At 41.1% G+C, this 13,793-nt stretch overlaps 1 protein-coding gene across 1 annotated transcript in view; it reads right to left on the minus strand.

Annotated features, from left to right (window-relative positions):
• Positions 1 to 13,793, minus strand: part of LOC135197046 (glucose-6-phosphate exchanger SLC37A2-like) — a gene marked incomplete at its 5' end in the record, with an annotated part of 49,152 nt that continues 35,359 nt past the window's right edge. The window contains 1 exon segment of the mRNA XM_064223981.1: positions 1 to 2,742. Coding sequence (XP_064080051.1) covers positions 2,662 to 2,742 — 81 coding nt within the window.

A 13,793-nucleotide genomic window follows, 5' to 3' on the forward strand; every position in this document is an offset into this window, starting at 1 on the left:
TTGGGAGTTCAGATATCATATTTTTAACATACAAATAATATACACTTAAACACTTCCATAACAACAATAAAACATTTCACACACACACACACCAATTTAAATTTAATGATTTACATTTGTCATTTTAATACTGTATATATTTACTCAAATTTGACCATGCATTGCATGTTCAAACACTTTGATTCATCATAGTAAAAATAATACATTTAAAAGTGAGACTAGAAAGTCCACTTATTTTCTGATGATAAAATACATAGACAGTATCCAAGTACTGTGAAAACATTGAGGAAGAAACTGGATAAGTAAATCAGATCTTTGTATATATCACTATTCTCTAACAATATCCCTATTTGTGAGATCAATCCTTACACTCGATATCAGTATTTTTGTGTAACTATATAATGTAAGAAAGAATATTTACTTTTAAAAAATAAAAGTTTTATATTACCTAAGTTAACTATTGTTATCAAACTCATGTACAAGAAACAATATCAATAAAATAAATGAATGTTTTAACTTGATACGAGTTCAACTAAGGAAGTAAATCACATTTACAAGACCTACTATTCAATAGGGAATCTTGACCAATATGCCATAAATAGTTGAAAGTATTTAAAAGTGTCTGATTCCACAGAATTAAGGTCCAGACCTCCACTCGAGCCAACAGTTGTGAGACCCTGGGCCATATACTTAATCACTGATTGTTCTTGGCCATAATTAATCACTGATTGTTCTTAATTAAGTGGCTGGGAACTTCACATTGTTATATTTGTCATTCAGTCCTACACCACTCCCAAGCACTTTTTAAAGATACTGAAGGAAAGTACAGTTTAAATTAATTCATTCCGATATTAAATTACATCATTTTCATCACATAAACTGGCAAATCAACTAACACTACCTATACAAGAATTGTTTCTAATAGTACTAAAAAGTAAAGGTTCACTCAATATACTTGGAGCTGCATATTTTAGGATAAATTTAATTTATAACAAATCCTTGCTTATAATCAATGAAGTAGCACAACATTATGGAATGCATTACAGTACATATATAATAAAACTATTACAAAAAAAAAAAAAAATATTTTACATATGCTTGGTGAATATGAAAATTTCTTTGACAGTGAAAAACACTAAGTATCTCCGTGTGAATATATCAGAATGTAGTTCAGTGAAATGGCTAGGGTTAGTCCTTTAGATTTCCAATAAATAATTTTCCTTCATCATATATCAAATAAAATGAAGAAACTTAATGACTATAGTGTGACAAATTTAGGAAGACTTGCCGCTTTCTTGGGTCAGTATGTTGGTGCCACTTCTTCCTAATCCTTTAAATCTCATTCTTATCAAGAGAAGCCTGTTTTCTTCAGGAATACTACAATTTGTTTTTTATAATTGTAGAATTGTGTAAATCCAGTTTAACCTTCTGGCTTCACTTTTCCTATTGTTTATATGTGATACTCTGCATATTTACTAGTTTGCTTATAATGGATGTTTTTCTTTTATGTAGCTACCCAATTTCACATAAAATTCAAAATATGTGAAAGCACTATGAAAAATGTAAAAAGACCTAACATTTCAATTAGATGTGCATTCGATTTTTAAATCTTTTTATTTTCATTTTCTATACAGTAATTTTTACGTCATATATTTGCATTTTCTTATTAATTTTCTTCTGCTTTGTGTAAACAATTTATATTTTTTAAAACTTTGCCTCATATAAAACCTATACAGTACAGTATATTAATCACTACAATGAAATCTTTTCAAATGTAGGAATTTTCTTGCTAACACAGAAATGTAGTAGAATTTCATAAAGATAATTTATTGAAGTGGTCTAATGTCATGGTGTATCAAGCGTGGCCCTTCAATAACGGTATCTAAAGAGAACAATCTTCAATTTTTTCATGAGTTAAACTGCTTAACTGTCCCATAAATGACCTCTTAAGTTGATACAAAAACTGGCTCATCATCAAAACATATGCCACATTTTTAAGTATATTATAAATTCTAAGTAGAAAATAGTAATGATGATTAAAAAAATAAAATAAATTTCAGCATGAAGAATATACTATATGCCCGACACCATCCATTTCTTCATCTATCTTGAAATAAACATGAATATCTGATACTGGACTATGATATGTATGGCATCAGAGCACTGGCTCAAATGAACTGCCAAAGTCTCTTCCTAAATTTGTTGTACTATAGTACGTACTAACATTTTCATTTGTGCCAAAACCCTTTTCATGGATTAATTTCTGACAACTGGAAATGAAGATATTAATTTTTTTAAGAAGAGATCTCAGAATGCTGAAATAAGAGGTGTTACGTAACATGAAAACCTTCACAAATGTTTTCTTAAAAGTAATTTTATGTTACAACCCATGTTGATAAAAAACGCATGGTCTGCTAGAAATGCAGTATAAAAATACATTATCTGAGGCTTATAATCTGGTGTATTTAAACACCAGTTATTTACATCACAGATTTCTCACACACAACAGCTAAAATGTGCACAAACAACTTTTAAAAAGGTGTAGGCACATATCTAGTGTTCCAAAACAGTATGCACAATCAAGAACAGCGACAGCAGATAATTTGCAGTGCACATAACGAACATCTAGATGATGAATTGTTCAAATACAGTAACTTATAATCACAAAGGTGAAGTCTGTCTTCTTTGCCTACATATCAGAAGGAAATCTTTAACTTCATGAATGACCAAACGTGTCAAGAGCTGGAATAAAAAGATAAAAACATCAAATTAAAATTGGCTTAAAGCAATAAAAGCTTATATTCACGAAAATTCCTATTAGATAAGGTACAAAAAGATGAAGGATAAAAAAAAACTTTGAAAAGAAAAATGCAATGAAAACTTTAAGCAAATGATCTTGTGTAACTTTGTAAAGCAATCAGTGAGATTTCGTAACCTAAGTGGAGTTAAGTATTTGGGTTAACATTTTCCTTAAGTATATAGTACATACTAAACTTTGAGATTCACCACACAAATTTATAATAAATGAACATCCTTCAATACTATTATCAGTTATAATTACACTGATTAAGAGGTAATAAAAATAAAATGCATAATCCCTGTTATATGGCGCCCTAAAACTTGAGATGGTAGATAACTGGCAAAAATGTATAAGAAAAGCCTAGCAGTATACTGAGAGGAATAAAATCTATACAGAAGTGTTTTCTCATGTCAACAATAAATATTAATCTTAATTCAATTTCACCCTCCACAATTTCATAGGATGACTATGGGAAAATAGTGAGATGTATTATGTGCAAACCAAGGAGGGAAGCGGATTAAGTAACTTATGAAAGATGAATACAAGGAAAACAAACTATTAAGTAAAGTTAATCAATTAAGTATTGCAATTCCTGAAGGCAAAAACAAAGAGGGTAGATTGTACAGGAGTATAACCACTGTATAAAGGTTTTTAGTAAAAGTAACTCTAAAAAATTAAGAGGTCTTCTGAACTAATATTTAAATTTTTGTAGTTATAAAAATCCCCTTCAAGGTTAGAAGGCCAAAAACAGATACATAATGTGCAGGTGATCTGACAATGGTAATCGTAGCTTGTATGAATGCAATGGTTATATTTGCACCCAATTTATATGAGAAAATTCGAACATGGGAAAGTATAATAAAAGAAGGTGGACAGTTACATCAGCTAAATAGGAAGAGATTCAAGATCCAAGGGAATGAATGGTAAATACAAAACAAAGATGTTGCAATGAATCTCCATCACCATTTACAGAATTCCACAAAAAGGCCTACCATAAACAGTGACCCCTGAGGGGAGAAAATGGACTGACTAGACAGTGTAATTAGTTCATATGCTTTAAGTCACAAATATCTTTAAAACCAAGGTAAAACAAAACATAAGACCACAATATGAACATTGGTTTAGCTATTATTATTATTATTATTATTATTACTATTATTATTATTGCTAAGTAGTTTAACCCTTTCGCTTATGACTCTTACAAACAATTATATATCTGTGGGTAGTGGGAGTGATCCGAGTGGTAAGCATAAAAATGTTTACTATACCGTACCTATATTTGTTCTAAGATGCCTATCTCCAACTATTTTCAAGGTAGACCACTCAATTTTGCAGCAAATTATTTATTCTATACAATGGCATAAAAAATCTACTCAAAATAACTAGTACGTGTATACTGTATTAGTATGTAATAATTAGTACATGCAGTCCCAGTTATCACGGCCTCAGTTATTAGTGATCTAATTTTATGGTGCTTGTCTAGCGACATCGATAACTGGAGTTTTGGCGCTGACCTCCGCTTATCGGTGCCAATCCCCACTTAACAGTGGTGCTGATCCTCAGTTATTGGCGCCAATAACCGGGGATCAATGCTGTTATCACCTATTTTTGGTTATCGTCATGCTCTCAGGACCGGAACCCCAACCGATAACTGGGGACTGCCTGTATGTAATTAAAGCTTGAAATACAGTCTTTGTTTTTTGTCTATGCAACAACCAGTAAATTACCTATTTAATACAATGAAAAAAGCTGTAATTATAGCAGGGACAAAATGAAAAAATGATATTGTTATGATACAATAAAGTTTCATACATACTTACCTGGCAGATATATACATAGCTATCGACTCCGTCGTCCCCGACAGAAATTCAAATTTCGCGGCACTCGCTACAGGTAGGTCAGGTGATCTACCGCCCTGCTCTGGGTGGCAGGACTAGGAACCATTCCCGTTTTCTAATCAGATTCTCTCTTCCACCTGTCTCTTGCGGGGAGGCTGGGTGGGTCTTCAATTGTATATATCTGCCAGGTAAGTATGTATGAAACTTTATTGTATCATAACAATATCATTTTCATACATTCAACTTACCTGTCAGATATATACATAGCTGATTGACACCCTTTGGTGGAGGGCAAGAGACAGCTAACTACTGACTAGACAGGTAAACAACATATGTTGTAGGTATTTATAGACCTTGGTTCCTACCTTATCAGGTGGAAGACTTCGTGACTGCTGTCTAGGAGTCTGCTTCACCTCAAGAGCCTTAGCGAGATAGTGATCTGTGGCCAAGAGTTCTTGTGGATCTGTCGATGGGGTATCATCCACTTACTCGACAGAACCTAACTGGCATTTGTCAATGGGAGCACATCCGCTTATATGACAACACGCCTTTATTTAAGGAGCACACAACCGATCCCGATCACCCGAACCTAACACCCGTGTTAGTTCTAAGATTGCCAAGAGCTATCCCCAAACTCTTAGCAAACAACCACAAACTCAATAACCACACATACAATAATACAAAAAAAAAATTGTTGTACCCCTCTAAAAATCAGCTGTCACTCGATCTCCTAGTGAAGAGAAGTGAAGGTCGCCTGTGCGACACCTGACACTTCCATGCACAGGAAACTCAAGAACACATCCAACAAGAGGGTTACATACATTATTAAGGATCGGTGCTAGCTCCCTTACCCAGAACCGTCTGTGCTGACACAAACGGACCTAGAGAAAAACATTTCTCATACGTAACTCGCACATCTTTTAAATAATGAGATGCAAACACAGAGTTGCATCTCCAATAAGTTGCATCCAAAATGTTTTTAAGTGACATATTTCTTTGGAACGCCACAGAGGTTGCGATTGCCCTAACTTCGTGGGCTCTCACTCTTAAAAGATTAAAAGAATCATCTGGACAATTCTTATGAGCTTCCGTAATAACACTTCTAACAAAGAAGGCTAAGGCGTTCTTGGACATTGCTCTCTTGGGGACTTTTACTGAGCACCAAAGACCTTTTTGCAAACCCCCCAACTGCTTCTTCCTGTCCAGATAGAATTTAAGAGCTCTAACTGGGCAAAGGGATCTTTCTGCCTCTCTGCCCACCAAACTAGAAAGTCCTTTTACCTCGAAGCTCCTGGGCCAGGGATTCGAAGGGTTTTCATTTTTGGCAAGAAAGAGAGACTGGAATGAACAAATTGCAGAGTCTCCTTTGAAGCCGACTCGTGATTCAAGGGCGTGCAACTCACTGACTCTTTTTGCCGTTGCAAGAGACATCAGAAACAAACACTTTCTAGTGATATTACGAAATGAAGCAGTGTGTGGTGGTTCGAATTCTTCGGAGGATAGAAATTTAAGAACCACATCTAAGTTCCAGCTTGGAACCTTAGGTTCAAGTGACTTTGATGTTTCGAAGGAACGAATGAGGTCGTGCAAATCCTTATCATTCGTTAGATCTAATCCCTTGTTTCTAAAGACTGCTGAAAGCATACTCCTGTACCCCTTAATAGTCGGTACAGAGAGATGCGACTTTTCTCTAAGAAACAGAAGGAAATCCGCAATTTCGGTCACAGAGGTACTGGAAGAGGACAGCTTCTTCGACCTGCACCAGCTTCTGAAAACTTCCCACTTCGATTGGTACACTCGCCTAGTAGATGATCTGCGGGCTCTAGCAATTGCGCTTGCTGCCTGGCGAGAAAACTCCCTCGCTCTGACAAGTCTTTCGATAGTCGAAAGGCAGTCAGAGCAAGAGCGGGGAAGGTTTTGATGGTACCGGGTCCTCGAAGTGGGGTTGTTTGAGCAGATCTATTCTGTTTGGAAGAGATCTGGGGAAGTCCACTGTCCACTCCATCACCTCTGTGAACCAAATCTGAGATGGCCAATACGGAGCAATCAGAGTCATTTTGGTTCCTTCGGATGCCACGAATTTTCTGACTACTTCCCCCAGTATCTTGAATGGGGGAAAAGCGTAAACATCTAGCCCTGACCAGTCCAGGAGAAAGGCGTCTGTTGCATAAGCCCTGGATCTTCCACTAGGGCACAAAATGTGTCTATCCTTTTGGAGAGGAATGTGGCGAAAAGATCTATTTGAGGCTTCCCCCAAAGGTACCAAAGGCTCTGACAGACTTCTGAGTGGAGTGTCCATTCTGTGGGAAGGACCTGGAACCTCCTGCTCAGTCTGTCCGCTCTCACATTCCTCTCCCCTTGGACAAACCTCGTTAGAAGAACTACCTTCCTTTGGTTCGCCCAAATCAACAGATCTCTTGCCAGCTCGTACAGAGCGAAAGAGTGAGTCCCTCCTTGTTTCTTGACATAAGCCAGAGCGGTCGTATTGTCTGAGTTTATCTGTACGACCTTGCCTCTGACTATGTGTTCGAAGCTCTTTAGCGCAAGGTGAATTGCTAAAAGCTCCTTGCAATTTATGTGCCATGACACCTGTTCTGCCGACCAGGTGCCTGACACTTCTTTGGATCCCAATGTTGCACCCCAGCCCGACTCCAACGCGTCTGAGAACAATGTCAGGCTTGGGTTCCGTACTTGCAGGAATACTTTTAAGGGAATCAACCACCACTTTAAATGATTTTTTATTTCCTCCGAGATTGGAAACGTGTCCGAGAGCTGTCCTGTCTTCCAACTCCAACTTCTTCTCAGGAAGAACTGAAGCGGACGAAGATGTAGTCTTCCTAGGGGAAAGAACTGTTCGAGCGAGGAAAGGGTCCCCAGAAGGCTCAGCCATTCCCTCGCTGAAGTGCGCTCTTTCCCTAAGAAGTTCGATACTGTGGCACAGCCTTTCCTTATTCTCTCTTGAGAGGGAAAAACTCGAAAACCCCGAGAATCCATCTGAATCCCCAGATAAACCACGTTCTGGCTGGGGATCATCTGAGACTTCTCGAGGTTCACGATCAATCCCAATGATTTTGTCAATTCCAGTGTTGTTGACAGGTCCTCCAAACACTGCTTTTGAGACCTGGCTCTGATGAGCCAGTCGTCCAGGTACAGGGAGACTTTTATCCCTTTCAAATGTAAATGTCTTGATACATTTTTCATCACGTCCGTGAAGACTTGAGGAGCCGTGGAAAGGCCGAAACACGGCCCTGAACTGATAGATTCTTCCCTCGAACATAAATCGAAGGTACTTCCTCGACGAATGGTGGATCGGGATGTGGAAATATGCGTCCTGAAGGTCTAGGGACGCCATCCAATCTCCTTGACGCAGTGCTGCAAGGACTGAAGCAGACTTTTCCATGCTGAACTTCTGTTGTTTTACGAATTTGTTCAGCGCACTTACATCCAGTACCGGTCTCCATCCCCCGAGGCTTTTGCTACAAGAAACAAGCGATTGTAAAACCCCGGGGAGCTGCAATCCAGCACCAGCTCTATTGCTCTTTTGTCCCATATCTGTTCCACCATCTGACGAAGAGTATCCATTGTATCTGGCGGACAGTTCCCTCGGTGATGTTGTCAAGGGAGGAATGTCCTTTAATGGGATGTAATAACCCTTCTTGATGATTGACATCGTCCAAGGATTCGATCCCATGTCTTCCCAGGCTTTCGCAAAGAAATGTAACCTGGCTCCTACAGGTGTCTGGAGGATAGATTTCTCACTTTCCCTTCTTAAAGGGACGGAAGGAAGACCTGCCCCTTTTTTCGGTTGACTTCCTTCTGGCGATAGATCTAGCTGGAAGGCCTCCTCGAAAGGGCTGCTGCTGAGCTGGACGAGCCACTTTCTTTTCCTCACTGGCCAGGCAGGCCTTTTTCCTTGAGGATTGTCTAAGGAGATCCTGGGTGGCCTTTTCAGTCAGTGAATGGGCAATATCCTTCACCAACTGCGAGGGAAAAAGATGTTCTGAGAGAGGCGCAAACAATAAGGCGGATCTTTGCGAAGGAGAGACGGCCTTCGTGAGGAAAGCACTGTGAACCGCCCTCTTCTTTAAAACTCCTGCACCAAAGAGGGAGCATACTTCAGCCGATCCATCCTGAACAGCCTTATCAATGCATGTGAGGATGCTATTTAGGGTTTCTGGGTCCAGTTGTTCCTTTTCATGAGACTTCTTGGCAAGAACCCCAAGGGACCAATCTAAGAAGTTAAAAACTTCTAAAGTGTGAAAAAGCCCTTTGAGGAGGTGGTCCGTTTCCGTTTGAACCCCGACCCCATGTTACTTTTGCTGAATTCAAGGCATGTCTTCTCGATGAGTCTACTAAACTCGAGAAGTCTGACTCAGCTGAAACGGACAGAGACAATCCCATATTTTCTCCCGTTTCGTACCAAATGCCTCTCCTCCCTGTAAGTTTAGCGGGAGGCATACAAAAGACTGTCCTTCCTAACTCCTTCTTCTTCTTGAACCAGGAGTCAAGAGATTGTAGCGCCCTCCTCAAAGATATAGCAGGCTTCATTTTTAGGAAAGAGGAAGACTTGTGCGTTTTCGTGCTCGAAAACAGAGAGCGTGGAGAAGGAGGAGCGGCTGGCGTTAAAGAGTCTCCATATTCTTCCAAGAGAAGGGACGAAAGAACTTTGTAATTAGAAAATCCTTCCTTCATTTCATCCTCCGAGGCATCTTCTGGGTTCATAGGCTCGGAAGGAGAAGGCTCCCTTCTTTCTTCTGTTTCTTCCCTTACTCTCTTCCTTTCTGAAGAAGCACTCCTAATTGAAGAGGGACTAAGAGTTACTCTCTCTTTGCTAAAAGATTGACGCTTGGATGACTCCTGTCGGATGTCAGGCTCTTCATGCAGAGAATGCGCCTGGTGTACGGCAGGAGTATCTCGCCTGGAAGGAGTAACGTGTTTGGAATACTCCTGGTGCTTGGCAGGCGCAACGCGCTTCGAATACTCCTGGCTTCTGGTAGGCGCATCTTGTTCCGAATACTCCTGGCGCCTGGGAGGAGTATTAAGTTCAGAATACTCCTGGCGCCTGGGAGGAGTATAAAGTTCGGACTACTCCTGGCGCCTGGGAGGAGTATTAAGTTCAGAATACTCCTGGCGCCGGGAGGGAGTATAAAGTTCGGAATACTCCTGGCGCCTGGGAGGAGTATCGAGGTCCGAAGACTCCTGGCGCCTGGCAGGAGTATGTCGCTCCAAATACTCCTGATCCTTGGAATGCGTATGGTGTTTAGTAGGAGTATTGATCATGGTAGGCGCTTTTCGTTTAACAAGCGCTCTACTCCTAACAGGATCTTCTTCTTCAGTTAACTCTTGGCGCTTGGTTGAAGATCTTGAACGTTGTACTGAATACTCTGGCTCTTTGCGCCTACTCGGAGCCTGGCTCCTGGCTGGAGCCAAACTCTTGACAGGAGTAACTTCCTTTCTTACTTCTCTCCTGTCTAACGCACCGTTCCCGCCGGAGATGGTCGCCTGTGCGACACCTCCCCTGGAAGGCTCGTTGCGCGTGACGGGATCGGTATTTAGATCTTTTAATAGGAAGCCTATCATCCTTCTTACGAGTAGGCTCCTTATAAAGAACTCCTACCAACGAGGCTAATTGTTCCTGCATATTCATTAAAATTTTCCTGGTTGAGGAATCTTTCGAATCAGGAGAGGGAGATCTGGAAGGCACTCTAGGATCTCCTCCAGACCCAGAGTCTGATTGTTTTCTAGCCTTCTTTATTACCGAAGGCGCTCCTTCTTCAGAGAAGCGCTCGGGACTAGAATTGAGCTCATGTTCTTTCATACTCCTCTTCAGCGGACGGGAAAGTTTCGACTCCTTCCATCCTCTTCTCGGAGAGGGCGAACTAGAAGACGAAAAGCACTCTCGAAGGACGCTTCTCCTATAGCGGTCCTTGGCAGTTTGTGATATGATAGATTCTGCCGAAGGGACGCCTGATTGTTGGGGATTCTCCACAACCCCCGTACGGCTTTCAACTTTCCTTCTCCTCCGGGCCAGGGAGCTTGGAAGAGGTCTAGGCCTGGGAGCGTCGCAGAGACGACCAGACGCCCCCTCCACTACACTGGGGACACTAATATCACTAGCGAAACCACATTCACTTTCCTTACCTTCCAATGCTGCCATTTTTTCCTGCATTTTCTGAAGGGAAGCTCTGAGTTCCGCTATTTCCGAAGCAGAACTAGAGGGATTAGCAATTTGTGAACGGGCTGAAACAGAATGGGCATGATTATCAGAGGAAGAAGCTACAGAACTAGACAGTAAATCACGAGATGTAGACATTCTGCGGGTTTTGTAAGCCGCCTTCCTCTCTCTATCTTTCTCTAACTTCTTCAAGTAAGAAGTTAGATTCTTCCACTCTTGCGCACTCAGTTTCTCACACTCGTTACACGTATTCTCAATCGAGCATTCAACCATTCTACAACCACTGCATGTAGTGTGAGGATCTACCAAAGCTTTCGGAATCCTCACCTTACAGCCCTCATTCACACACACTCTGAAACTAACACTAGAGTCAGACATATTCACGAATTCCAAAACCAAGTCCAAAAAACAGTCCACGATAGCGAATGCCAAACAACGATCCAAGTACGTCACCAAATATCAGCGAGAGATGATCAAAAGCGTTGTGAAAAAAGAATTCTAGTCAGGAGGAAGTAACAACAATGTTGATACCACCGGCGACAGAGAGAATCTGATTAGAAAACGGGAATGGTTCCTAGTCCTGCCACCCAGAGCAGGGCGGTAGATCACCTGACCTACCTGTAGCGAGTGCCGCGAAATTTGAATTTCTGTCGGGGACGACGGAGTCGATAGCTATGTATATATCTGACAGGTAAGTTGATGTATGAAAATGAATGATAAAATAGCGTCGCATTTTCCATAAGAAAAGTGCCACTCACTCATATGATACACGCACAAAATGTTCATACTTTTATTTTTTTCCAAAGATGCATAACTGACAGTTTTCACTGAGGGCTCCTCAATTTTGTTTCAATCTGCAGCTGAATGATTGCTCTATACAGGGGCATAAAATCCCCCCAAAATAACTACGTATTACGGTATGTAGGTGGTTGGTGAAATAACGTGAAAATTTTGCACTTCCCCTAAAAATAATTCTCTCTCTCTCTCTTTCACACAGGAAGAAAAAATGATGTACGGTACATACTAGTACTTGAAATATAAAAATCTAAAACAATATTTAAAAAAAAAATGATATTGTTATGATACAATAAAGTTTGTTCATACTTACCTGGCAGATATATATATAGCTGTATTTTCTGAAATCCGACAGAATTTTAAAAACTTCCGACACACGCAGTGGTCGGCCAGGTGGTTAGTACCCATTCCCGCCGCTGGGAGGCGGGTATCAGGAACCATTCCCACTTTCTATTCATAATTTTTATTTCCACTGTCCCCTGAGGGGAGGTGGGTGGGTACTTGATTATATATATCTGCCAGGTAAGTATGAACAAACTTTATTGTATCATAACAATATCAATTTGTTCATGAAACTTACCTGTCAGATATATATATAGCTGAATCCCACCTTTGGAGGTGGGAAGGGACAGAATAGAAGGATTTTGGGAAACAAATGCATGCAGATGATTTACATCTTGGTTCCACCTGTTAGCATAGCTGGCTTCGTGGTTACTGCCACGTAAGTCTGCTTGTGCTACCAGAGTTGCCAGCGAGGTAGAGACCTATATAGCTGGTGCACTCCAGATGATCTGTCAACAGGGGCGAGACCACGACGTGACTAGACCATATTGACCATACCATGAGGGCTAAGAAGTAAAATAAATATATATATAAATATATATATCACCACCTGACCAACCTAGCCAAAGTTAAGGTGTGTTAACTAAGGCTTAAGAGTTAAGAAGTCGCCGTTGTCGGCGACTCAACAACTAAATTAAGAGCTCTTCCTAACCATTTTCTACAGGATAGGATGAGTGGTACTTCTTGCCCTCAAGATTGTGTCTGCTGATACGTATGGCCCTAGCGAGCAGCAGATCTCATATGCCATCTTCACATCTCGCAGGGAGTGTGAAGTGAACACAGAGTTGCTTCGCTAAAACATGGTACTCAGGATGTTGCTGAGTGCCATGCTCTGTTGAAATGCTTCCGAGGCCGCGCCCTCACCTCGTGAGCATTCAGATAAAAAGATTTCAAATCTTTCTGCAAACACAATGAAGGAGCATTTTTTAAAGAACTCCTTAACACTAAAGCCAGGGTGTTCTTCGATATGGGCAAGTCTGGTCTTTTTCTGAACACTGCAGATTGCCCGAATGACTTCGACTTTCTTGAGTTTTATGTAGATAAAACTTGAGAGACCCGACAGGGCACAGGACTCTCTCTGGCTCCTGCCCACTAACTTGTGCCATCCTTGCTTCCAAGCTCCTGGCCCAAGGACAAAACGAGTTTCCATTCTTAGGCCACAACGGAAGGCTTAGAGAGCACACCGCCTTGTGTTCTCTAAAGCCAAAACTTGTGACGATGGCTTAAAATCTCACTAACCCTCTTTGTCGTATCTAGGGTGGTTAGAAGAAGGCCTTCCTGATCACATGCAAGACGTTAACAGGTAGGAGAGGTTCGAATGCTTTGACATCAAGAACTTCAGACTACGTCTAAGTTCCATGAAAGCTCGATCTGGACATGCACAGTCAGTCCGTCTGTACTAAAGTCAGGTGACCGACCAGTTGACCAGTCAGACGAATCAAGGACAGCAAGGCTGTACCCTGAAGACCATAAGGCACTATTCTTCGCTGAAGGATGAGTGTCTGGACTGCCTGGGCGATTCAATCTAAGCAAACCTTGGGGGGTGTATCAACCCAACCCAACCCAACGTCGTCAGCGAATCAACTCCTGAGCAACTCCTGACTCGAGCTTCTGGTGCCAGGAGAAAGGAGCGAGGAGCAAAAAGGCGATTCAGTCCCGAAGGAAGAATGCCTGACAGTCCAACCTGGTCTCATGTTACACGATCATCGGGGGTGTATAAACGCAACCGACTTCGTCAACAAGAAACTCAGGGCTACTATATGTCGCCTGATCTCGCACGAGTGTCTGACTCCGAGAAAACAGGTGAGACAAAAAGTAGATGGTGAGCGAGTTTCGAGATTCC

The sequence above is a fragment of the Macrobrachium nipponense genome, chromosome 18 (genome assembly GCF_015104395.2).
Source record: "Macrobrachium nipponense isolate FS-2020 chromosome 18, ASM1510439v2, whole genome shotgun sequence".
Taxonomy (NCBI): Eukaryota; Metazoa; Arthropoda; class Malacostraca; order Decapoda; family Palaemonidae; genus Macrobrachium; species Macrobrachium nipponense.